Source organism: Chiloscyllium punctatum, chromosome 4, assembly GCF_047496795.1.
Source record: "Chiloscyllium punctatum isolate Juve2018m chromosome 4, sChiPun1.3, whole genome shotgun sequence".
NCBI lineage: Eukaryota > Metazoa > Chordata > Chondrichthyes > Orectolobiformes > Hemiscylliidae > Chiloscyllium > Chiloscyllium punctatum.
Genome location: NC_092742.1, coordinates 2,404,951 through 2,432,851, shown reverse-complemented (window position 1 = coordinate 2,432,851; position 27,901 = coordinate 2,404,951). Strand labels below are relative to the sequence as shown.

At 42.0% G+C, this 27,901-nt stretch overlaps 1 protein-coding gene across 3 annotated transcripts in view; it reads left to right on the top strand.

Annotated features, from left to right (window-relative positions):
- flvcr2a (FLVCR choline and putative heme transporter 2a) overlaps nucleotides 1–27,901 on the top strand; it is a 163,136-nt gene that overhangs the window by 86,882 nt on the left and 48,353 nt on the right. For 2 of the 3 annotated variants that reach the window (XM_072567961.1, XM_072567959.1), the window contains 2 exons: nucleotides 24,257–24,352; nucleotides 25,051–25,161. In XM_072567961.1, the coding sequence (XP_072424062.1) occupies nucleotides 24,257–24,352; nucleotides 25,051–25,161 (207 nt within the window). The remainder of the gene's footprint in view (nucleotides 1–24,256; nucleotides 24,353–25,050; nucleotides 25,162–27,901) is intronic. The other variant, XM_072567960.1, reaches the window with a different exon arrangement.

Sequence of the window (27,901 nt, the reverse complement as noted above, 5' to 3'; positions counted from 1 at the left end):
TCAGTGAGTCTCAGGACGAAGCACTGCTGATGATTTCTGCTTTCTATTTATATGTTTTGGTTTCTTTGGGTTGATGATGTCATTTCCTGTGGTGATGTCATTTTCTATGGTGATGTAATTTCCTGTTCTTTCTCAGGGGGTGGTAAATGGGATCCAAGTCAATTTTGTTTGTTGATAGAGTTCCGGTTAGAATGCCATGGAATTTTAGGAATTCTCATGCGTGTCTCTGTTTGGCTTGTCCTAGGATGGATGTGTTGTCCCAGTCGATGTTATGTCCTTCCTCATCTGTATGTAAGGTTACTAGTGAGAGAGGGTCATGTCGTTTTGTGGCTAGTTGATGTTCATGTATCCTGGTGGCTAGTTTTCTGCCTGTTTGTCCAATGTACTGTTTGTTACAGTCCTTGCACAGTATGTTGTAAATGACGTTAGTTTTGCTAGTTGTTATATAGAGTCTTTCAAGATCATTAGCTGCTCTTTTAGTGTGTTGGTGGGTTTGTGGGTTACCATGATGCCAAGGGGCCATTTATAAAATGCCGTGCAAGAACTGTAGCAAACACTACATTGGACGAACAGGCAGAAAACTAGCCACCAGGATACATTAACATGAACTAGCCACAAAACGACATGACCGTCTCTCACTAGTATCTTTACATACAGATGAGGAAGGACACAACATCGACTGGGATAACACATCCATCCTAGGACAAGCCAAACAGAGACATGCATGAGAATTCCTAGAAGCATGGCATTCCAACCGGACCTCTATCAACAAACAAAATTGATTTGGACCCCATCTACCACCCCCTGAGAACAAGAACAGGAAATGACATCACTATAGGAAATGACAGCACCACAGGAAATGACATCACCAACCTGAAGAAACCCAAACATATAAACAGAAAGCAGGAAACATTAGAAGTGTTTTGTCCAGAGGTTTATTGAAGATGTTACCTGGTATGGTGATGAAACATCTGAAAATGAACCTCCCAGCTCAGCGAGCAAATCCACATCTAGAACCTCAACCTGAACTACAAATTTTCTCAAAGCTTGCTTTTTTTTTCTCACTGAGGATTGTGAATCTTTGGAACCTTCCTCATGAAAACAGCCTTTGAATATTTTTAAGGCAGTAGTGAATGGAATTTTAATAGATAAGTGAGTCTGTGGAGGAGTCAGATCAGCTCTGATCCGATTGAATGGTAGAGCGGGCTCAAATGGCTGAATGGCCTAATTGTGCTTTTAATTCATATATTCATTATGTTTTGCCTTTGATGATAGGGAGAGGGTTATGTGGCCTTTGGAACCTGCTCCATCAATCAGTAAATCATGCGTAAACATTCTGTATCACTTTTACTTCTCGGTCGTCTCCACATGTTTCTTAATTTTATTTGTGTTCAAAATAATTTATTGACCGCTGTCTAGAATGTGCTCATTGGCTGAGCATCATAACTCACTGAGGAAGAAATTTGTAATCCTCTGATTGAATTTCCCGAATCTCTTGAGCATTCCATCAGAGGAGAGCAAAACTGAACATGGGCCACAAGCTGCTCAAACTCTCGAAACCTGTTCCACAGAACCAGGTTCCAGGTCGTCTTCATACGATGCACCAGTTCATCAAACCCCATTAAAAAAACCTTTGTTAAAAATTATGAAGGCAGACAGAAACCTGGGATTGAAACTACAATCAGACCAGAAATGAAGCAGACTGAAAGGTCAAGTGACCAATTTCTGTTCCTAAGTCCTACGCTCTTGTGCTTATCTGGAATCATCTCTGCTATTCCGTCTAATGCTCGATGTGATACCAAGCTCTACGTTCTTACCACTTTTCTGGATAAAGAAGTTTTTCTTAAATTCCCTGTTGGTTTTATTAGTGACTCATTTTTAACTTGTTTCTAAGCCTCTGCTTCCAGGACAATAGAGGTTTTGTGATGCACTTGGTAGCAACCCCTCCTGAGCCAATAGCTCTGAGTTTCAGACCGACTCCAGAAGTGGATGCCCAAGAAAGGCAGTTTGTAGCTCAGCCAATCAGGTCAAATCTCAGCCTGCACCAGGCATGTGATGGAAATGATGGTCTGTGACACAAACATAGGTGCAGGGTCAGGTAATGTTGAGGAAGTGAGGAGGCTACAGAAGGACTTGGACAGACCAGGAGAGTGGGTAAAGGAGTGGCAGATGGAAAACAATGTGGGAAAGTGTGAGGTTATGCACTTTGGTAGGAAAAATAGAGGTGTCGACTTCTAAATGGGGAAGGGCTTCAGAAATCTGAAGCATAAAGGGACTTGGAAGTCCGAGTTCAGGATTCTCTTAAGGTTAACACATAGGTTCAGATGGCAGCTAGGAAGACAAATGCACTGTTAACATTCATTTCAAGAGGATTAGAATACAACAACAGGGAGGTGCTGCTGAGGCTGTATAAGGCTCTGGTCAGACCACATTTGGAATATTGGGAGCAGTTTTGGGCCCCATAAATAAGAAAGGTTGGGCTGGCCTTGGGGGAGTCCAGAGAAGGTAATCCTGGGAAGGAAGGGCTTGTCACACGAGGAGTTGTTGAGGACTCTGGATCTGTACTCGATGGAGTTTAGAGATATGAATGGATCTGATTGAAACTTAAAGAACATTGAGTGGCCTGTATAGAGTGGACATGGAGAAGATGTTTCCGTATGTAGGAGAGATGAGAACCTGAGGGCACAGTCTCAGAGTAAAGGGGGACAACCGTTTCGAACTGAGATGAGGAGGAATTTCATCAGGCAGAGGGTGATAACTCTGTGGAACTCATTGCCACAGAGGGCTGTGGAGGCCAAGTCATTGAATGTATTTAAGACAGAGATAGACAGGTTCTTAATGATTAAGGGGCTCAAGGGTTACAGGGAGAAGGCAGGAGAATGGGATTGAGAAACATATCAGCCTCTGCCATCACTATTCATAGTTCCAGACTAAAACATGTAAAAGTGTATGTTGCCAAACAACTGACACTCTGAGTAAACTGTCTCACCAGCACTGCCAGTTGTTGGACTGCCCCACAGATTTACCCCATCAATTCCTGTCATTTACCCCATCAATTCCTATCATATCTTAAAGATCTCCTTCAACTCACCCTTCAGACTTATCTTCTCCATGGGGAAGGGAATTTATCTTTGACCTGGTTTCTTCAAACCCCCTTTCCTACATTGAGTAGTTAACTATTGATGCTGTCAGGGTCATTAAGGGAGGGTTTCTCACGTCTGAAGAGACTTGCCTATGTCCTAAAAACAAATACACAAAGCATCATATTTACCATGAACAAGCACAGAGTGTGCTGGAGAAACTCAGCAGGTCTTGCAATGCCTGTGAAGACAGAAGCGGAGTTAATATTTCAAGTCCAGTGTAATTCTTCTTTATTCTGAAACGTTAACTCTGTTTCTGTCCCACAGATGTTGCCAGACCTGCTGAGTTTCTCCAGCATTCTCTATGTTGGTTTCAAATTTCCAGCATCCACAGTATTTTGCTTCTTTATGTTACTCTGTTTTCTATGTTTTTTTTCTATTTTATAATCACCTGTTCTTCCTGTCTAAAGTGTATGTTGCTCAAATGCTTTTTGTTTGTTTTACTGATGTGTTAAGATCTTCAAGTGCATTAAGTGATTTACTGTAGGGAAAAGCACAAAGACTATTGAATCAATTGACTCCTCCCACCAATCTGTGAAAGCAGTTGTCACTATTGAAAGTGTACACAGGAGCACAAAATTACATAAACATTGATGGACACTTGCTCATCCTTCAAGGTGAACATGACCTTGTTCTGCAGAGTCCTGATAGAGTTCTGCTTAGTGTGAAGGAGATTGCTCAGGCTGATGTACGCCTGGAACATTCTGCAAACATAACAGGATACAGATGACTGAGTTTTGCTTGAGTCGCAGGCTCAGGACTTCCTCCTCCTGGTGTCTTCTCACTACCTCTGAAACGTGTTTGCTTCTGGTGGAGGCTGTACCAGGTTGTTTTTATTTGACTACCAATTGCAGCAATTCTGAGTGACCTTCTCCCAGGACTTTGCGTTGATAGCAGTGCTCCTGAGTGAAGTCTTGAGAGTGTTCTTGAAAAACCTCCTTGACCATGACAAGAGTTGGACTCTCCATGGAGGATTTGCTGTGATGAGTGAATGTCAGGCAGTTTGGCTAGATGAGCAGCTCAGTTGTGAACATTTCATTCTGGTATGGATGTTTGACATGCCCAATTGACTGAACATCACAGAGTCTGGTATTTTGACACGCTGTCTGATTTTCAGAAGCTTGCAAAGGCAGCTGAAATGAAAATGGTTGAGCTTCTGAACATCCTGATACACAATCAAACTCTTGTATATATCGAGCAGGACTATTTCTGTATAATGTTTCAGTCTTGTAGGCAAATGTACTCATCTTAATTCCTATTTTAACATCTACCAAAGCCTATTCTTGTTTTAGGCAGCTCTTATCTGTGTTTTGTCAATATTGACAGCATAAGAGGGTGGTGAATGTAATCTATTGCATACAGTATTATGCTCATGGACGTAAACGTTACACTAAAGACTAGGTTTTCCTGGGGCAGGATGGTACAGTACTTCACAACGCTACAGGCCATCCCTCTGGAGGAGGGAGATCTGCCAGCAGTTATCGACCACTTTGGTACCAACAGCTTAGGAAGAGGGATGAGGACCTCAAGGCAGATTTCAGGGCATTAGGAAAGAAATTAAAAAGCAAGAGCTGGAGCAGTAATCTCAGATTATTCCCAGTGTCATGTGCTACTGATCATAAGAACAGAAGGATTAACCAATTGGACACTTGCCTACAGAACTGGTCTAGGAAGGAGGGATTTCTGAGGAAGTGGCACTAATTCTGAGAAATCTGGAACATTAATTGTTCATTCCTGTCTGGCACAAAGTAAAATGGGAAAGATGGCCAAATCATGGCTTACAGGGGAAAGTGGAAATAGATTCAAAGAAGAGGCATACAAATTGTCCAGGGGTAAAAAAAAACAGACCTGATGAATGGGAGCAGTTTAGAATTCAGGGAAGGAGAACAAAGGGATTGATTAAGAAACGGGAATGGAAAATAGAGTAAGAGAGATAGGAACATAAAAACTGACTAAACTTTCTGTAGGTATGTGAAGAAAAAAAGATTACTGAAGACAAATGTAGGTCCATTGCAGTCAGGGGAATTTATAAATGGGGAACAAAGAAAGAGCTGACCAACTAAATACAGACATGGGCTCTGTGTTCACAAAGAAGGAAACAAATGACCTACCAGAAATGTTGGGGAACACAGGGTTTAGTGAGAAAGAGGAACTGAAGGAAATCAGTATTAGGAGGGAAATGGTGTTGGGAAAAAATGATGGGATTGAAGGTTGATAAATCCCACCCTCTGATAATCAATGTCCCAGAGTACTTAAGGAAGTGGCTGTACTGGTGGTCACCTTCCAAGATTTGATAGACTCTGGAACGGTTCCTGCAGATTGGAGAGTAGCTAATGTAAGATGTCTATTTAAAAAGAGAGGTAGACAGAAAACATGGAATTATAAACCAGTCAGCCTGATGTCAGTAGTGGGGATAATGGCAGAGTCGATTTGTGAAAGATTTAATAATCTTTTGGAAAACAGTGTCAGAATCAGACAGAGCATGGATTTACAAAAGGGAGATCATGCTTGCCAAAGCTGGAATTCTTCAGGATGTAAATAGTAAATTTGATCAAGGGCAAGTTAATGTGAATGATGTTTATTTGGATTTTCAGAGGACTTGTGACAAAGTCCTACATAAGAGATTAATGTGTGAATGGAAGCACATGGTGTTTGAGGGATACAAAGAGTAAGAATAAACAGGCTTTTTTCCCAGTGTCAGGCAGTGACTAGTGGGGTACCGTAGGACTCAGTGCTTGGACCCAAGCTATTCATAGTTTTTATGGTATTAATGATTTAGATGAGGAAAATAAATGTAATATTTCCAAACTTACAGATGATACAAAGCTGAGTGGGCGGGTTGTCTGTGAAGAGGATGCAGAGATGTCTCAATGTGATTTGGACAGGCTGGGTGAGCGGGCAAGTATATGGCAGATGCAGTTTAATGTGGATAGGTGTGAGGTTATCCACTTGGGGAGCAAAAATAGTAAGACAGATTCTTATGTGAAATATAAATATAAATTGAGAGAGTGAAATGTGCAATGAGTGCTGGGTGTCCTTACACACCAGTCGCTGAAGGTAAGTATACAGGTGCAACAGGTGGTGAAGAAGGTAAATGGTATGTTGGCCTTCATAGCGAGTTGAGGAGCAGGGATGTGTTGCTGCAGTTATACAGGGCCTTGGTTGAGACCACACCTGGAGTATTGTGTACAGTTTTTGTCTCCTTATGAGAGGAAGCTTGTTCTGGCAATGGAGGGAGTGCAGTGAAGGTTCACTAAACTAATTCATGGGATGACAGGATGACATATGATGGGGGGTAGAGTCAGTTTGGATTATATTCACTGGATTTCAGAAAGATGAGGGATGATCTAAGTTGGAAATTCATAAAATTCTGATAGGACTAGACAGGGTAAGTGTGGAAGGATGTTCTGAAGACAGGAGAGTCCAGAACCAGGGATTACAGTCTTAGGATGAGATGGGCAGCAATTTCCTCACCCAGAGAATGGTGAACATGTGAAATGATCTCCAACTGAAAGTGGTTGTGGCTGAAGGATTGGATGTTTTCAGAAGGAGATACACATAATTTATAGAGTTAAAGGGTTCGAAGGACATGGGGAAAACTCATAACAGAGGACTGAGCTAGATGATCGGGGCAATCATATTGAATGGCAGAGCAGCCATGAATGGCTGAATGGCTTCCTCCTGCTGCTGATTTTCTGTGATTCTGTGAGGGAGAAGTTGGCTACGATGATATATTTAGAGGAGAAAAGTTGGGTGTAGGCTCAAATGAACCGAACCCTCTGGGTTGAGTTAAATGGTCTTTTACTGTGATGTGTAGTTTGTGTAACTGCATGTAGTCCTTCTCTCCCTTGCTCATAAACAAACAACAGAAATTACTGGAGAAACCCAGCAGGTCTGGCAGAGTTATGGAGAGAGGAACAATGTTAACTTTTTCAGTCCAGTGACCCTTTATCAGAACTCAAAGCATTTTACAGGACTCAAATGTTAACTCTAGTTTCTCTCCACAGATGCTACCAGATCTGCTGACTTTTCCAGTAGTTTCAGTTTTTATTTGTTTAAGATCTCTAGCACCCACTATTCTTTGTTTTATACAAATATGATATTCCTGGGATCCCACCTCTCCATCCAAGGTCTTCAGAATGCCTTCCTAATATCTAACTAAAAGTGCTGGATGTGGGACCTTTTACTGTGTTTGTGTGCTGTGAGCATTGCTGACAAGACCAATGTTTGTTACCAAGTTAAAAATCACACAATACCAGGTTATAGTCCAACAGGTTCAATTGGAAGTACACTAGCTTTCGGAGTGTCGCTCCTTCATCAGGTGATTGTCAGATGCTCCAAAAGCTAGTGTGCTTCCAATTAAACCTGTTGGACTATAACCTGGTGTTGTGTGATTTTTAACTTTGTACACCCCAGTCCAACACCGGTATCTCCAAATCATGAATGTTTGTTACCTGGCAGAAAAGGTGCTGCATCTTTAAGTATTTTAATAAAAAACTGCAGTATTCTTTGCAATCTACACTGATATTTTCTGAGATGAGCCACAGGACAGAATTCAAAATAATGGTCTAATTTGGCAAATTATCTCTTCATCAGCTGTTCTTTCTGATCCCCAGACTCTGTCCATATTGTCACATAATTTTAACCTAAAATTGATTTTCCTACTTTACACTTGGTGTAATTAAAGGAGTTAAAGGGTTCTCCTGTATCAGTCTCCTGTTAATTTACTGGCCAGTTCTATTTTCTGTGCCTGTAAATGATTACTGTTTAAATTTTTAACTTCTTACTAAATCCTGTTCTGCTAAATAAATTTTTAAAAATCACTTTTTAATTGTTGCATTTATTGTGATCACTAATTGCCGTAATTGTTCTTATTACATTGTACAGAATAATTTTTAGTGTTTTATTTATTTGCTTGCAAAAAAAGGGACACCATGGAAAGCAATGCAGGTAAGAACTTAATTTTTGTGTTTAAAAAATGCAGCCCCAGGTTGAACAATGGCTGTGGGTTAAATCTGCTGGCCCAGGATTGCATAAGCTGGAAACTGTACCATCTTGTTGCAGTTTGCTAAATGTGTGTGCAATGTTAGTCAGTGGGTTTATAAAGACTGGTTATCTGCGTCTGGAGCAAATACATCTCAAACAAAGGACCGTTTCATTATCTATAGTAGATGGCATTCCACTGCTGTGGCAAATGTGTTGATAATATCCTGATATACTTAATTAATTAAACAATTGGTAGACATCAGTTGCTCACAATAAAACTTCAATATTTTCTGATTTTTAAAACTGTAAATGAATTAACTTTATTTTGTTTTCGAGTGCTGTGAATAAATGGCACACAGTGCTGCCAATGTTCCCAATTACTCCATTTTAAGTTTTTCACATGAATCAAAAGCATTGAACCATCTCTGACTTGCAAGTGTTGGCAGAGTCAGATTGATGTTTGTCCTGAACAGTTCAAACCGTGTGCATGTTACTCATGTTCTTCAATCTTGTGTGCCTCCCTCACACCCTTCTCCCACTGCTTTCGGTCAATCAGTTGACAGCATGCCTCAGAAAATAGGGAGGAGTATGTTTAAGTTAACTAAATGGATGTGTATGATAAGGCTGGTATGTGAAAATGTTCATTTAACTTAATCCTGTTAATTGGCCTGACTGGCTGCTTCCTCATAGCTCTGCTGGGGAAATGAATGTGTCAGAAAGAATCTAACTTTAATTGACTGATAGGTTATGTTTTTCAATCCTGGGACTGTCTATCACTCAGATTTGTTTGTTTAAATTGATGAGTTGTGCAGAGATGCATCTTACATGAAATTGGAGGTGTGAGTTTCTCACTAGCCTGTCGGATTTGTGTTTGTTTTGAGAGTGTGTCAACCTTATTATAGAATACTTATTATGTGAGGATGTGGTTTTCAATAACACAAGAAATCTGAAATGATCACTGCTCAAGCAGTGTTTGAAAGGGAGGGCTGGTTAATGTATGCAAATTAATCAATAAACAGTTAAAGTGTTATGAGGAAAGGCTGAGGGATTGAAGGCTGATTTCGTTAGAGTGAAGGTTAAGAGGTGACTTAATTGAGACGCACAAGATGACCAGAGGATTAGATAGGGTGGACAGTGAAAGCCTTTTTCCTCGGATGGTGATGGCTAGCATGAGGGACCATAGCTTTAAACTGGTGGGGGTGATAGATATAGGACAGATGTCAGAGGTGGTTTCTTTACTCAGAGTAGTAGGGGCATGGAATGCACTGCTTGCAACAGTAGTAGACTCGCCAACTTTAAGGGCATTTAAATGGTCATTGGATAAACATATGGATGATAATAGAATCATATGGGTTAGGTGGGATTTAGATTGCTTTCACAGATCGGTGCAACATTGAGGGCCAAAGGGCCTGTACTGCGCTGTAATGTTCTATGTTCTAATTAGAATGAGGTACCTCTCCACTAATTCCAGCAAATAGTTTCTGAGGGTATAAAAGCTTGTATAGCAGCGATGTATATATCGGTTGTGGGTGGTTCCACTCCTTTTTACAAAGAACAAAGAACATTACAGCACAGGAACAGGCCCTTCGGCCCTCCAAGCCTGCACCGATCCAGACCCTGTATCTAAACCTGTCGTCTATTTTCTTAGGATCTGATTCCCTCTGCTCCCTGCCCATTCATGCATCTATCTAGATACATCTTAAATGACACTTATCATTCACGACCCTACCACCTCCGCTGGCAATGTACTCCAGGCACCCACTACCCTCTGTGTAAAGAACTTTCTACCCATATCTCCCTTAAACTTTTCCGCTCATCTTGAACTTGTGACCCCTAGTCATTGAGTCCCCCCCTCTGGAAAAAAGTTTCTTGCTATCTATCCTGTCTTACCTCTCATGATTTTGTAGACTTTAATCAGGTGCCTCATCAACCTCCATCCTTCTAATGAAAATAATCCTAATCTATTCAATCTCTCTGCATAGCCAGCACCCACCATACCAGGCAACATCCTGATGAACCTCCTCTGCATCCTCTCCAAAGTGTCCACATCCTTTTGGTAATGTGGCGACCAGAACTGTACACAGTATTCCAAATGTGGCCGAACCAAAGTCTTATACAACTGTAACATGACCTGTCAACTCTTGCACTAAATATCCCGTCTGATGAAGGAAAGCATCTGTACGCCTTCTTGACCACTCTATCGACCTGCGTTGCCACCTTCAGGGCACAATGGACCTGAACATCCAGATCTCTGTGCATCAGTTTTCCCCAGGACTTTTCTATTTGCCATATAGTTCGCTCTTGAATTAGATTTCCAAAATGCATCATCTCGCATTTGTCCAGATTGAACTCCATCTGCCATTTCTCTGCCCATCTCTCCAATCTATCTATATTCTGCTGTATTCTCTGACAGTCCCCTTCACTATCTGCTACTCCATCAACCTTAGTATCATCTGCAAACTTGCTAATGAGGCAACCTACACCTTCCTCCAAATCATTAATGTATATCACAAGCAACAGTGACCCCAGCACGGACTCCTGTGGGACACCACTGGTCACAGGTCTCCATTTTGTGAAACTCCATTCCACTACTACTCTCTGTCTCCTGTTGCCCAGCCAGTTCTTTAACCCTCTATCTAGTACACCCTGGACCCCATGCAACTTCACTTTCTCCATCAGCCTACTGTGGGGAACCTTATCAAAAGACTTATTAAACTCCATGTATATGACATCTACAGCCCTTCCCTCATCAATCAATTTTGTTACTTCCTCAAAGAATTCTATAAAGTTGGTCAGACATAAACTTTCCTGCACAAAACCATGTTGCCTAACACTGACAAGCCCATTTTCTTCCAAATGGGAATCGATCCTATCCCTCAGTGTCTTCTCCAGCAGCTTCCCTACCACTGACGTCAGGCTCATGGTCTATAATTACCTGGTTCATCCCTGATCCCTTCTTAAACATTAGCAATTCTCCATTCCTCTGGGACCTCACCCATGTTCAAGGATGCTGCAAAGGTATCTGTTAAAGCCCCAGCTATTTCCTCTCTTGCTTCCCTCAGTAACCTGGGATAGATCCCATCTGGACCTGGGGTCTTGTCCATCTTAATGCCTTTTAGAATACCCAACACTTCCTCCCTCCTTATACTGACTTGACGTGAGTAATCAAACATCTGTCCTTAACCTCAGTATCCACCATGTCCCTCATTTTGGTGAATACTGATGTAAGTACTCGTTAAGAATCTCACCCATTTTCTCTGATTCCACACATACCTTTCCTCCTTTGTTTTTGAGTAGGCCAACACTTTCTGTAGTTACCCTCTTGCTCCTTAATTGTGAATAAAAGGCTTTGGGGTTTTCCTTAACCCTGTTTGCTAAAGATATTTAATGACCCCTTTTGGCCATCTTAATCCCTCGTTTCGGATTGGTCCTATTTTTGCTGATATTGTTCCAAAGCTTTGTCTGTTTTCAGTCGCATAGACTTTTTGTATGTTTCCTTTTTCCTCTCAGCTAGTCTCACAATTGGCAAGTAACATTTGTGTCACTCAAATGCCAGGCAATGATCTTCACCAATAAGAGACAATCTATCCACCATTCCTTGACATCCAATGGTGTTACCATTAAGAACCCTGTATGTCTCAATGAGATCACCTTTCATTCTTCTAAGCGTTCGTGAGCAGAGTCCCAATCTGTGTGGTCTTCGCACATAAGGCAATCCCTCCATACCAGGGATCATCTTAGTGAATGTTCTCAGCCCTACCTCCAATGAAATGGTATATTTTCTTAAATAATGGATCAACATTGCCCACAGCACTCCAAATGTGGTCTCTTGAAATAAGGGCCAGCATTCCATTAGCCTTCCTGATTACTGCTACCCCTGTGTGCTAGCTTTCTGTGTTTCGTGCACAGGTTTCCCCCAAGTCCCTTTGTGTGCACCTTTCTGCAGTTTTGCTCCATTAGAACAATATCCTGAGCTTTTGTTCGTCCTTCCCACTATAGTACATGCACTTTCTTCCTCTCAGTCATTTAATATATATTGTAAACAATTGTGGTCCCAACACTGATTCCTGTTGAACCCCACTGGGTCACAGGTCACCAACCTGACAAACATCTCCATAGCCCCATTCACTGTTTCCTATCCTGAGTCAACTCTCTATCCATGCCAATATACCAGCTTCGGTTGCGTGGGTTCAAGAGGTGTCACATTAGCAGTTTTTCCAATCCTCTGGTACTTCTCCAGAATCCATGGACTTTTGAAAAATTACATTCAAAGCTTCCACGCTGTCTGTAGCTGCCTCTTTTAACCATCAGGACCAGGGACTCATCTGTCCCATTGGTTTGTTTAATACTTCTTTAATGATGTTGATGGGACTTAATTCCTCTCTGTATTCTTTGATTTTATTCAAATATTCTCAGTATCTTCCACCGTGAAAACTGATATAGAACATCTGTTTAACTCCTCTGCCATTTCTTTGTTTCCAAAACCATCTCCCAGATTCATTTTCTAAGCAGTCCATGGTCAGTGTGACCTCCCGTTTCCTCATTATGTATTTAAAGAAGCTCTTATTGTCGTTCCTTCTATTCCATGTTGCATTGCTCTCAGTTTATTTTGTTTCTTTTTATTATCTTTATGGTTATCCTTTGCTGGATTCTGAATCAATCCCAGTTTCAGAATTTTCACTGACTTTGACCTCCTTATATGCTTTTTCATTCAACTTAATACTCTCCTGAACTTCCTTGCTTAGTCAGGGTTGGTTTATCCCTCTCTTAGAATCTGTCCTCCTTACTGGGATGTATTTTTGCTGAGAGTCATGAATTACTTCCTGAGAAGTCTGCCTCTGCTTGCTCACTGTTATTCCTGCTAATCTGTCCACCTAGTTCTCTTTAGCTAACTATTCTAATTTCATTGTAATTCCATTTATTTAACTTAAATAAATTTGAGTTTCTGACTCAAATTCCTCATACTCAAATTGAAGTTTAAATCATACCTGGTTATGATCACTACTTCCTAGGGGGTCTTTTACTCGAAGCTCATTTATTAGCCTGGCCGTCATTACCCATTGTCAGGATAGTCTGCTCTCAGGTTGGCCCCATTACATAATTGCTCCAGGAAACTATCCTGAATGCACTTTGAATTTGTTATTGGAGCCACCCTCTCTGACCTGATTAACTCAATCAACATGAAGACTAAAGTCGCCCATTATTATTGTTGCATTTGTTTTATGTGCTCCTTTTATCTGTTGATTTCTACCTTTACTACAGTGTGGTTACTATTTGGAGGCCAAGCCATTACTCCTCCTGGTGTCTTCCTTCCCTTGCTGTTATTAACTTCACCAAATAGTCTCTACATCATCCAAGTCTCGCTCATGTTTCACAACTATGCTCATTTCATCTCTTATTAATAGTACAACCCTACCACCTTTTCCTCCTTGAATGGTCAAATGTCCCTGAATGTTAAATTCCCAATTCACTGTAACTATGTCTCAGGAATGGCTCCAGATCCTATCAACTTATCTCGAGATGTGCTGTCAGTTCATCTGCCTTATTCTGAATGCTTCATGTTCTCTTTAACCCTGCATCCTCCATGGCCAAATCAACGAATCTGCACACCTATCAACTGTGGGAGGAAATTGGAGCACCCAGAGGGAACCCACACAGACATGGTAAGAACATGCAAAGTCCACACAGACAGTCGTCCAAAGGTGGAATTGAACCCAGGTCCCTGGCGCAGTGAGGCAGCAGTGCTAACCACTCAGCCACCATATCACCTTATTTCTCTTTCCCTTGTCACCCTGCTTAGGTTCTCAACCTGTGCCTTTTTAGTTTAAACCTGCCCCAACCACACTTAGAATAAAATCTGTTGGGCTATGGAAGTGGGAGTGTGGGAACTGGGTTGCTCTTTGAAAAAGCCAGTATGTACACGATCAGCCGAACAGCCTCCTGGATAGTGTCATTATCTGATTCCTACCTGCAGCAGGTAATACAGCTAGGACTCACTATTAAACAGTGGATTGTTCAAATACATTTTACCATGAAGACATCACCTTGTGCCTGATCTGTAAGTACATGGTATTTAATATCCATGAAGATTGTTTGTCAAATCTCTCTTGCTGGATTCCTGTGAAAAGAGAAAGTTTTTTTCTCTTGATGTGATCATTCAAAAAAGGTGTGTTGTAACCATCGAACCATTGTAAACAATTGAAGCCCCATAGTGCCAGGGAATTCAGAATTTGTCATGTCAACCATGATTCTGAAAGGATTCAGCTTGCAAAATATGGACTAGAAAATGTCCAACTGGAAGAACAATAATATTACTTTGCAAGTAGCTATAGCGTTCAAAGAATCGTTAATAAATTTACACTACATACTAACTCGAAATTAAAATGTCATTTCTGGTCAGCCTGTAGGAACCTGTTTCACCATTTGGTGTGTTTGTTTGATATTTTCTATTTGCTTCTTACCTGAACTTTACACTGACTTTCTGTGGAGCAGTCATAGCAAGTGCATTTCAGGAGATTGCTGACATCAAATGGCTGATTTTTCTGTAATTGAGTTTTAAGTACTTTAATAATTATAACATTTTCAGGAAGCATCAGATTGCAAATTCATCATTTATATTCTTACCACTCTTCGAATGCTGCCTGCCACTTTTTGTTTCTCATCCTATATCTCCAACAAAAATATGTTTTAAAAATCTGATGCAGCAGTCTGTGTGTCCTGTGGGTGTAGTGTCTAATGTCAAGTAAACCAGGCTGATTGTATATTCCAAACCAATGGCACAACATTCTGTTATTTGTTCTGTTACATTCTCAGTCTCCACGCAATGGTGGGTCTCTCTCTCTCTGGCTCTCCTGACTCTCTGATTCCTGTCTGTTGTGAGCTATATTGTGGGATATTGGGAGACTATTTATCTAAATATCAATTGAATGACAGTGGTGTAAGGGAAAAGAATTGGGGATAATTCTGAAATGTATTCAAGAGAACTTCTTTGATCGGTTCTCAATCCAACCAGGAAGGAAGCATTGATGGATCAGGTGTTAGGGAATGTCGGATGCTGTGTCAACCAAGCGGTTGTGGAATTATACCTGAGTAAGAGTGACCATCAAATCATACGTTGTAGATTAGCTGCAGAGTTTGTGCCCAATGATGGCCAACTATTTTTGTGTGTGTGAAGGGAATGAGAACACTTTACACTTGGCGTGCTCATTTACATCTCACTTGTGGCCAAAATCAAACACCAGTGCAGCCCAGCAAAAACATGAACAAGGAAGGCAGTCTCCCATTTATTAATGCAGCCTCTCTGTGTGGAGGTCCTCAGCTCTGCCTCCTTGTGGTGACAAACAGAAACTCGGACGCTTGTACCTTTAGAGGAACTCAGGAAGTTTAGACCTGAGGCAAACAGAGCCCCCAGCGTCTCACAAACCAAACTCCTGACAATCAGCAATCAATCCATCTGCCCATACAGATCCCCAGGAGAACAGGCTAAAGAACGAACTCCTGACCAAAATCCAGAAGTGTTCCCACCCCCCCATCCACACACCAAGGCAAGCTGATGTTTGATGACTTCAAACTAAGTAATCTTTCCAGCAAGCCCTGCAACATGCAGTGGTGAGCAGTGCTTTGCATTGCTTTGGACTCAGCTGGGGAAGTAGAGAGAGTAACCCGGACATTTGGACAGCCCCGTTTCTCCATAATTTTGCCTAAAATTTGAGCCGTGGAGAAAGAATTCCTGTTTTGCAGCAGATTGTTAACATAAAATGGGAGACGGTGTTTCCAAATGATGAGTCCACTTGATTAGCATAGGGAACTGATATTCTACAGTTGTGTCTGGGTAAGCTGCTGATCTGCTGCAATAGCTGCTTCACGTCTGCTCAATAAAATGATTGACTTTATTGAGTTTTTTGAAGAAGTAACAAAAAGGATTGATGAGGGCGGAGTGGTGGAAGTGATCTATATGGACTTCAGTAAGGTATTCGACAAGGTTCCCCAAGGGACACTGGTTAGCAAGGTTAGATCTCACTGAACACAGAGAGAACTAGCCATTTGGATATAGAACTGGCTCAAAGGTAGAAGACAGAGGGTGGTGGTGGAGGGTTGTTTTTCAGACTGGAGGCCTGTGACCAGTGGAGTGCCACAAGGATCAGTGCTGGGTCCACTACTTTTCATCATTTATATAAATGATTTGGATGTGAGCATGAGAGGTTTAGTTAGTAAGTTTGCAGATGACATCAAAGTTGGAGGTGTAGTGGACAGCGAAGAAGGATACCTCAGATTACAACAGGATCTGGACCAGATGGGCCAATGGGCTGAGAAGTGGCAGATGGAATTTAATTCAGACAAATGCGAGATGCGGCATTTTGGGAAAGCAAATCTTAGCAGGACTTATACACTTAATGGTAAGGTCCTAGGGAGTGTTGCTGAACAAAGAGACCTTGGAGTGCAGGTTCTTTGCTCCTTGAAAGTGGAGTCACAGGTAGATAGGATAGTGAAGAAGGCATTTGGTATGCTTTCCTTTATTGGTCAGAGTATTGAGTATAGGGGTTGGTAGATCATGTTGTGGCTGTACAGGACATTGGTTAGGCCACTTTTGGAATATTGCGTGCAGTTCTGGTCTCCTTTCTATTGCAAGAATGTTGTGAAACTTGGAAAGGTTCATAAAAAATTTACAAGGATGTTGCCAGGTTTGGAGGAATTGAGCTATAGGGAGAGGTTGAATAGCCTTGGGCTGTTTTCCCTGGAGCATCGGAGGCTGAGGGGTGACCTTATAAAGGTTTATAAAATCATGAGGGGCATGGATAGGATAAACAGACAAAGTCTTTTCCCTGGTGTGGGGAAGTCCAGAACTAGAGGGCATAGGTTTAGGGCGAGAGGGGAAAGATATAAAAGAGACCTAAGGGGCAACTTTTTCACACAGAGGGTGGTACATGTATGGGATGAGCTGCCAGAGGAGGTGGTGGAGGCTGGTACAATTGCAACATTTAGAAGGCATCTGGATGGGTATATGAATAGGAAGGGTTTGGAGGGATATGGGCCGGGTGCTGGCAGCTGGGACTAGTTTTGGTTTGGGATATCTGGTCGGCATGGACGGGTTGGACCGAAGGGTCTGTTACCGTGCTGTACATCTCTATGACTCTATATCTCTAAGTGGATGGAATCCATTATGACTGGCAAACAGAAATGAAAGAAGGTTCCAATCCATCATGTGTTTGACAGACAACTTTAATTTTTAATCACTCATGGGTTGTGGCTATTGCTGGCTAGGTCCGTACTTATTACCCAATCCTAACTGCCCCTAATAGTCAGTCACATTGCTGTGGGTCTGGAGTTGTGTGTAGGCCAAATTAGGTAAAGATGATGGATTTCCCCCCTAAAAGGACATGAGTGAACCAAAATGTTTTTTGATAGCAACCAGTGATGGTTAGCTGGTCCCCATTAGATTCTTAATTCCAGAGTTTTATTGAATTCAACTCTTACCATCTACCATTGTGGGATTTGAAGCCATGTCCAGAACATTACTCTGAGACTCTGTATTATCAGTCCCATGACATTGCCACTTCAGCACTGCCTCCCTTCAAACAATTGCAATCACCGGGGAATAGGTCCTGAGAAAATATTAGAACTAAAATCTGATATGTCCCCAGTTTCTGTTGGATTTCATTCTGAGCTCTTAAAAGAAGTGTGTGCTGATATTGTAGATTCAATTGTTTTACTTTTCCAAAATTCCCTTGATTCAAGAATGTACCCATCAGATTAGAAAACAGCAAATGTAACTCCATTGTTCAAAAAGAAGGGAAATGGGAATTGGGAGATCTCTGGCCTATTAGCCTAACATTTGTCATAGGGAAAATTTTAAGAATCCATCATGAAGGAAGTAATAGCAGGGCACTTCGAAATGTTAATGCATTGAGGCAGAATCAAGATGTTTTGTGAAGGAGAAATAGTATTTGACTTTGGGAATAGTAGAAATAAATGGTGCATTTTCTAGATGGCAAGATGCAATGAGTGGAGGTGCCCAGGAATGGTCAGCCTCAACTATTCGTAATTCTATTATCAATGACTTAGAAGAGGTCACTAAATTTGCTGATGACAGATGGGTCTTTCCAACAAGCAGTTTTGGATTCATGGTCATCATTAGGGTCTTAATTCCAGAATGTTATTAAATTCAGATTCCACCATCTGCTGTGGCAGGATTCAAACCCAGGTCCCCAGAATATTACCTGGGTCTCTAGATTAACAGTCCACTGACAATACCACTAGGCCATTGCCTCCCCTAAATTGTTAGGAACTGTTATGTTGTTGATTAATCCTTGCTTCTCCAAGTGCAGAATAATTCTGTCCCACAGAATTGCTTCCATTAGTTCCTCCACAGGGAGGGTCAACTTACCAGTCTCTAGTTTCCTGCTATATACCTTCCTCTCTTCTTAAAGAACAGTACCACATTGGCTAGCCTCCCTATGTTGATAGGTTGAGTAAGTGGGCAAAAATCTAGCAGACAGAGTATAATGAACTAAATTGTCATGATGATTGACATAATTAAGTCTTATTGTTCAATCGTAGAATGTCCAGGATTTTCTCCCTGATAATTCAGTGTGGAGAAATGTGAAATGGTTCACTTTGATTGCAAGATGATTGTGATACAATATAAACTAAAGGATGCACAACTCCATTTGGTGTTCAGGAACAGAGGGACCTAAGTGCACATGTGTGTAAATCATTAAATGTGGTGTGATTGGTTGGGAATAGGTTATGGAATTCAACGTGAACAAATGCGAGGTCTTGCACTTTGGCAAAAAGAATAAAAGCACGGTGAGAAAATTCGTAAAGCCAAAGTACAAAGGGATCTGGGAGTGCTAGTCGAGGATTCTCTAAAGGTCAACATGCAGGTTGAGTCTGTGATTAAGAAAGCGAATGCGATGAAAGAGGGTTGGAATATATGGACACCATTGTGTTACTGAGACTTTATAAAGCTCTGGTTAGGCCCCATTTGGAGTACTGTGTCCAGTTTTGGTCCCCACACCTCAGGAAGGACATACTGGCACTGGAACGTGTCCAGCGGAGATTCACACGGATGACCCCTGGAATGGTTGGTCTAACATATGAGGAACGGCTGAGGATCCTGGGATTGTATTCATTGGAGTTTAGAAGATTAAGGGGAGACTTAATAGAGACGTAGAAGATAATACATGGCTTGGAAAGGGTGGACGCTAGGAAATTGTTTCCGTTAGGCGAGGAGACAGCCGTGGACACAGCCTGAGAATTAGAGGGGGTAAATTCAGAACAGAAATGCGGAGACATTTCTTCAGCCAGAGAGTGGTGGGCCTGTGGAATTCATTGCCGCAGAGTGCAGTGGAGGCCGGGACGCTAAATGTCTTCAAGGCAGAGATTGATAGATTCTTGTTGTCTCGGGGAATTAAGGGCTACGGGGAGAATGCGGGTAAGTGGAGTTGAAGTGCCCAGCAGCCATGATTGAATGGCGGAGTGGACTCGATGGGCCGAATGGCCTTACTTCCATTCCTATGTCTTATGGTCTTATGGTCTTATGGAATATGGTTCATAAAGCATACGGCATCCTAGCATACTTTAGGGAGGATGTGAAGGCACTGGAGAGAGTGCAGGAACAATTCACAAGGCTGGTTTCAGAATTGAGGAACTTAAGAATGAAGCTAAGAAAGAAGGTAGGAAGGGGTTTGATAGACATTGTGAAGATGTAAAATAGCTTCAGGAGGTTTTGGACAGGCTTAGCGATTGGACAAGAAGATAAGAGGTGGAAAATCATGTGGAAGAATGTGAGGTCATCCACTTTTGTAGAAGGAGCAGATGTGCAGAGTCTTACTGAAATGGTAAGAGGTTGGACAGTGCAGGTGTTCACAAGGAGCTGGTGACCTCTTTGATAAGCCACTGAAGCTAACCTGCAGGTGTAGCAAGCTACTGGGAGGGCTAATGGAACATAGCCCATTATTACAACAGGAATTGAGTACAGGAATAATGCAGTCTTGCTTCATTTTTATAGGGAAAGCAAATTTTCTATCTCTACCTTGTCTAAACAGTCAAACAACCCTAGCCACTTCATCATAACCATGGAACTAAGCTGTTCCATCGTTGGAACATTTTGGTAAATCTCGTATGCTTTCCCTTGAGGACCCTCATATTCTTCCTGAAGTGTGCTGACCAGAATTGGACAAAGTGCTCTCGTTGCAGCCTGACACAAGTTCAGTAGAAAATTCCTGCCTTTAGCTCCAATGTCTCTGTTTTAAGAAGTCCCTACCACTGACATAAGGCTCTGTGGCCTGTCATTTCCTGGATCGTCCCTGTTGCCCTTCTTAAACAAAGGAACAATGTTGGCTATTCTCCAGTCCTCTGAGACCTCTCCTGTAACTAAGGAGGGTACAAAGACTTCATTTGGTGCTCAGGAACAGAGGGACCTAAGTGTCAATAATACAAAGCCCCAACAATCTCCTCCTCGCATTCTGGGATTCCTATCAGTTCCTGGGGACTTGTCTACCTTAATGTTTCTTCAAACACCCAACACCATCTTCCCTATATCGACATGTCCCAAAATATCAACGTACCTCTTTAGACTCACCATTCATCATGTCCTTCTCCTCTGTGAATACTGATGTAAAGTATTTGTTGAGGACCTCACCTACTTCCTCCAATTCTGCACAGAAATCCACCCCCCCCCCCCCCCTCCCCTGACCTTGGGTGGGCCTGTGCTTTCCCCAACTACTTTCTTGTTCCTTATGGAGGTAGAAAAAGCCTTGGGATTTTCCTTAATCCTATTTTCCCAGGCCATTTCATGGACCCTTTTAGACCTCTTTAACATTGAAGTTCTTTCCTGCTTTCTTTGTATTCCTTGAGGGATCGGTCTGACTTCTCTATCTCATCAACTCATCCCTTCCAGATGAATCTCTATCTCACCATCTCCTCATTCTCTGGGTAGTTGTTTTCATATCTCAGTCCTTGGTTCTATATTAGACAAATACAAAATGTCTGTCAGGGTGTGGCTTTTACAAAACTTTGTGTACTCTTGATTGTGTTTATGCAAAATCTTGTTGTAACCGAATAGTTGTACTTTACTTCAAATTAGTTGAGATCATCTTACATTTGATACAGTCCCTCCATTAATATTTTTAGAAATGTTTTAATTGAAGGCAGTATCTTCAGCTAATGGTGAACAGGTATTGTGTCTGAATATAAAAAAAAGTGGATTAACTTACTGTAGATTTCAGCAAACAGTACTGTTCTGCCATCAGTCTACTGTTCAACTCCTCAAATATGGATCAGTAACAGTTCAATTTCACCAGCACTCATTTGGCAATGGCCTTTAATAATTCTGAGAATTATTTCTCATCCTCAAAGGCATGGACTAAGTTTTGCTGCAGTTACGCACACAGGCCATTGGCTCACTGGTGCAGGTCTCCACCCTGGAGGCCCCCTGCCTTCATTCCTGATGAAGGGCGCTAAAATGTCGATTTTCCTGCTCCTCGGATGCTGCCTGACCTGCTGTGCTTTTCCAGCACCACTCTAATCTAGTCACTGGTGCCATCATCTATTCTTAAAACGCTATTAGACTGTGAATGTCATTAAGGAGGGTGAGTGTGAGATGCTCTACCCCCAATGCACATATCTGCATTTTTCTGCAGGGGTCAGTGAGCACAGGTGCCAGTGGGATTTCTGATTTTTCTTGCATTTCTGCACCCCTTCTGACTCCTACAGTAGCATTAATCTCTTTCCTCAGTTGAGATTAGCTAATTTAATGGAAACTGGGCTGAGTTTGCAACCTTCCCTTCTGGAGTGTGGTTTGGCAACATACACATGAAAGCAGCTATCTGCCCTGGTTCGGTTGGAGCCTTGGCTATTCTGATATTCATTGGTCACTCCTGTACAGACAGATCATTTATTTACTGAGCTGAACTGCGCAATCTTAAAAGCAGTTGTTACATTGATGCACCAGTATTGTTTACATGCACAACAGTTCAAATGTGTTGCTTTGGCACACTCATTTATCAGATTAACTTATTTGTATTCATTAAAAGAAAACAGGTACCATTGTCTAGGCCAGCATTTATTGCCCATCCCTAATTGCCCAAAGGGCAGTTGAGAGTGAACCGCATTATTGTGGGTCTGGTTCACATGTGGGCCAGACCAGGCAAGGATGGCAGAGTTCCTTCAATAACAGACATTAGTGAATCCCAAATGGGTTTTTATGACAATTGACATTAGTCAAATTCAATTCAAATTTCACTCTCTGCCCATGGTGCAATTTGAAACATTGTCCCTAGATGCTAGAGTTCTCATTCCTAACCCAGTGACATGCCCATGACACAAGGACCTCCCAGTTCCATTTATATTGATGTTTTATGTGTCACTGTGTGAAACATATGGACAGTGAAGAAGTTTATCTAAGATTACAAAGAGATCTTGAGCAATTTGAGCTGAGGAGTGACAGATGGAGTTTCATTTGGATAAATGCAAGGTGTTGTATTTTGGTAAAACAAACAAAGGCAGAACCTATACAATTAATGGCAGGGCCCTGGGTAGTATTGTACAGCAGAGAGACCTGAGAGACCTACAAATTCTGAAGGAAAAGCTGGACTCAGAAAGGAGACAGTGAGAATGATCATAGGTTTTTAACCAAAACGGGTTCAGGTACATAATTGTTTGAAAGTTGCATCACAGGTAGACAGGGTCGTTAAGAAGGCATTTAGCATAGTTGCCTTCATTGCTCATACCTTTGACCATAGGAGTTGGGATATCATGTTCTGGTTATACAGGACGTTGGTGAGACATTTTCTAGAGCACCTTGTGCAGTTCTAGGCACCCCGTTATTAGAAAGGATATTATTAAACTGGAGAGAGTTCAGAAAAGATTTACTAGGATGTTACTGGGAATGGAAGGTTTGGGATATAAAAATAGACTGGATAGGCTGGGACATCTTTCAATGGAGCAAAGGAGGTTAGGGTATGACCTTATAGAGGTTTATAAAATCATGAGGGACATAGATAAGGTGAATAGCAAGGGTGTTTTCCCTAGCGTCGGGGAGTTCAAAACTAGGGGGCATATTTTTAAGGTGAGATGAGAAAGTTTTACAAAGGATGTGAAGTTCAATATTTTGCCACAGGTGGTAGTTCATGTGTGGAATGAACTCAGAGGAAATAGTGGATGAGATACAGTTGCAACATTTAATAGACATTTGGATAAGTATATGAACAGGAAAGGTTTGGAGGGTTATGGGCCAAATGTGGGCAAATGGGATTAGTTTAGTTTGGGAACATGTTTGGTGTGGACTACTTGGAATGAAGAGTCTGTTTCCATGCTGTATGACTCTATGATTGGAGTTTTTACTTTGTGGAAATTTCCACTTAACATTAAAGATGGTATTAATATAAAAAGTGCTTTTTTGCATATACCTGTTGCTCAAATTTTCCATGAATAGATGTCTCTGTATATTTCTGAATGTGCCACTAACGCTTAGCTTTCCTGAGTGTTTTGTGCATCTCCGTTTAACAGGACTGGCAGAGTCAGTGACATCTGTTATGACTGGTGCAAGCAGGCTACAATCTGGATGCTGCGGAACACAGCATGACTGATTCCGGGTTCCATCTGGTGTTGGATGGGAGGGGGAGAGGATGGGTGCTGGGCTGGCTCATCTCTTGCTGTAATTTTGGGGGAGGAGCAGAGGGAGGACGATGGGCAGTGATAACATCTTCACTCCCTTGGGCAGCAAGCTACTGAGTATGGTATGTTTACCATGTGCCACTTTGGTATGCTCAGTGCGGAAGACCAACCACTTCCTTGCTGTAATAGGAGCTGACCACTCACTGTGGTGGGGAACGATTGCTTGCGCACTCTGATGGGAGCTGTTCCATTACATTTTTGTTTCATTCCCTCTTAGGCTTTCCTTTCTTCCCTTTGCCAGCTCAACCCTTTGGTTGAGAGAGATTAGGCAGAGAAGCCTCTAGGCCTCTTCAGTGTTTCTTGTGGTTAATTGGTGTGATAGCAGTCCCTTCACTGGGACTCAGTATAACAGAGATTATTCTTTCTTGTTAGAACAGTTCAATCCACTTTCTAACTGGGTGCTAGGAGGACCACAAGTTGACTTCCTCGATTTTCCCCTCTTTTCTACTCAGTGCCCTTGCCTTTGGTGGTCCAGCTGAGATCGGGAATCCGGCGGTTGGAGCATCGCAGTGCACGACCCTGCATCGTACTACTCTGCGGAACAGCACGTCGGTACTTCGCCAGGCTGCTGAATGCTTTCATGTAACAAAGCAATGCTAATACAGCTAACTGCTTGACTAGGGATTTCCTTCAAAAGGCTGAGTGTGAGATCTTGGCCTCTGTTTGAATGCACTGCCCCAGATATTAAACACAAACATCTCCTGCTCTGCACAACCATGAGCTATTGGGCTGCATGAAGTCAGAGTGAACAGAGGCAGAACTTTGTGTGCTAGGCTGACTGGACAAGACGAATGGGATTCTTTTAACTGTTGTGTGTGATGTAGGATGGTTTGTGTGGCTCATGTCAATACAGGATGTCTGCTTTACTGTTTATTCCCTTGACAATAATATAGCTGATGATATTTGTGGCAGCTTCCTTTAAAAAGGAAGACAGTTCCAGGGTAATTACCATCACTGATGGGCATTGCAGGACGGGAGCTACAGTTCTTTAGCAGAGTGAACTGGTCATTGGATGAAGCAGATCAAGACCATTTCACACCATGAACATGCCTGAAGTAGGAGTCTTCCAAGAGACTTACAGATGAAGATAAACCAAGCCACCAAGTGGGAATGGGTGGGCAAGTAACCATCAGTGATGTACTTTGCCTGTGGAAAGTTCACAAATACTAACACATCATTGTTAGATATGGGAAGCCAGTACAACAGCAATTCTCTTAAACTGCTCATCTTTTACCTTTTCTCTTAGACAAACAACATCAGTGGTTTACTTCCTGGCCTTCACAGGAATGGTGACCTTCACATTCACACTTAACTTGGGTCACCTGTGGGTTGTCTTTCTGACTGCTGGAATGCTGGGGTAAGTCACGCTATCTTTTACCCTGTTTGCTGATAAATTTATACAACAAAGTGATGGGAACCCTCTCTAGGTGACTGGTCAGTATGTGCCATGTCAGACCTCACCTGTTAGAAATCAAGCCTTTCGCATTGTCACAAAAATTAAAGATTTTTATTTAAAAACACAGAATTCCCCAATTTATCTGATTTTTAGATCCAGGTTAACGGAAAGCACAGATCAGGTTTCTGTTCTTAACAAAAATGGCTATTTATTACCAACAAGTAGACTGTAGCTACAGGTGAAAAATATGAACTGTCAGCATCTAACTCTACTAGTTAAAGCTCTAACCCCCTATAAGCCCCTCCTTAGATATACACACACACACACATGCATGCACACACACACAGGCACAGGCACGCACACGCACAGACATACACGCACGCACACATACACAGGCACAGACACAGATACATGCCCATACACACACAGGAAAATTAACATGGGCGTTCTGAGCAGAGGGACAGATTGAAAGCAGTTCAGCCACACTTGGTCTCAGGATCTGCTGAGGTGCTCCTTAGACTGGTCAGAATGCTGCTTCTTGGTCTTCCCTCTCTAGCTGCTTCCATTGGTTTGCAGCAGCCACAGGGTGACTGGAATTTGTAAAAGGTGTCTGATGTATATGAATTACAATCCACAGCTTAGAGCAATTGTGGAAAGAAAGGTAAACTGATTTTCTACAGGCTTAAAATGGCTTTTGCTGCAGAGAACAGTGGGATGCTCCTGAACCTGGAGAGATCTGAAGGTTTCTCTCTAACTTGTTGCTAATCTCAAGCCATTCAGATACCTGAGAGCCAATCACATAGTTTTTGCAAAGTAGAAAATGTTTGTCATCAATAACAGTGGAGTCTAATTGTCCAATGTCCTAGACTTTACAAATACAGAAATGGAATAAAAATTAAAGAATTTGCTTTAACCTCTGAAAATCACTGGTTAATCCGGAATTTTGTGTTCAGTTCTGGGCACCAAACTTGAGGAAGAGTGCAAATGGTATGGAAAGGGATGCAGAAGATAAAGGAGATCAGTTGCGTGGAGAGCCTAGAGAGCTGGAGGGGCTCTCCCTCGAACAATGAAGGACAATTAAAGATTTTTTTCAAAATTGAGAATGTTAAAAGAAGAAACTAGGTCCAGAAGGTGCAATAGACAAAGGACACAAATTTAACGTACCCAGCGATTAATATTAATGTTTCTATTCTTCAAGGAAAGCTGAAAAATGTCCTTCACACAGTTTCTTTGCCCTCCTATGGAATGTTGGCCATTGGGCAGTTGGGAAAATAGGAACTGATGGAGGAGATGGTGCAGAGGGGATAATGTCAATGCACTCATCTGCAAAATGTACATCAATTATATCAATGGTTAAAAATCACACAAGACCAGGTTATAGTCCAACAGGTTTAATTGGAAGCACTAGCTTTTGGAACACTGCTTCTTCATCAGGTGGTTGAGGTAATTTTTAACTTTATACACCCCAGTCACACATGGGCACCTCCAAATTATATCAATGGTAGTCAGTTTAAGTTTGGACTGGAGCTGTTTTCAGGTTAAAGAGTTTTCCATCTAGCTGATATTTAGTATGAGCACAGAAAGGTAGTTACTGTTTTGAAGCAGACACTCGTCGTCAGGTGGACTGTAAACACTGTCAGATTGGTACACAGCCTGGCTCAACACTGGTTAGAGTTTAAAGGCATCTGTTTCACATCTCCCGTTGGACCAATATAGTCACCCTAAGTGACCCTCTGGACCTACTCTCCACAGCCACCCTGTGAAATCCACTGAGAATCTCCTATGTTTCAATAAGGTCCTTTCTCACTCTTCTAAACACCAGTGAGTACAGGCTCAACCTCTCCTAATAAGACAGTCACTCCATGGCTGGTATCAGCCTGATGAACCTTCTCTGGACTGTGTCCAGCGCCAGAATATCTTTCCTTAGATAAGGGGGCCCAAACCTGTTCACCTCATTCCAGCTGTGGTATGTGGCCACAGATAGGATAGTTTAGTATGCTTGCAATTATTGGTCAATGCATTAAGTATAGGAGTTGGGAGGTCATGTTGCAGCTATACAGGACATTGGTCAGGCCACTATTGGAATACTGCATGCAATTCTGGTCTCCCTGCTATAGGAAGGATGTTGTAAAATTTGAATGGGTTCAAAAAAGATTTACAAGGATATTGCCAAGGTTGGAGGATTTGAACTATAGGGAGAGGCTGTACAGGCTGGGGCTGTTTTCCTTGAAGTGTCGGAGGCTGAGGGGGTGACCTTATAGAGGTTTATAAAATCATGAGGGGCATGGGTAGGATAAATAGACAAGGTCTTTTCCCTGGGGTGGGGGAGTCCAGAACTAGAGGGCATAGGTTTAAGGTGAAAGGGGAAAGATATAAAAGAGACCTAAGGGGCAACTTTTTCACGCAGAAGGTGGTACGTGTATGGAATGAACTGCCAGAGGAAGTGGTGGAGGCTGGTATCATTATAACATTTAAAAGGCATCTGGATGGATATTTGAATAGGAAGGGTTTAGAGGGATATGGGCCAAGTGCTGGCATGTGGGACTAGATTAATTTAGGATATCTGGTCGGCATGGATGAGTTGGACTGAAGGGTCTGTTTCCATGCTGTACATCTCTATGACTCTGTGACTAGTGCCTTGTACAGTTTTAGCAAGACCTCCCTATTTTTATATTCCATTCTCTTTGAAATAAAGGGCAAT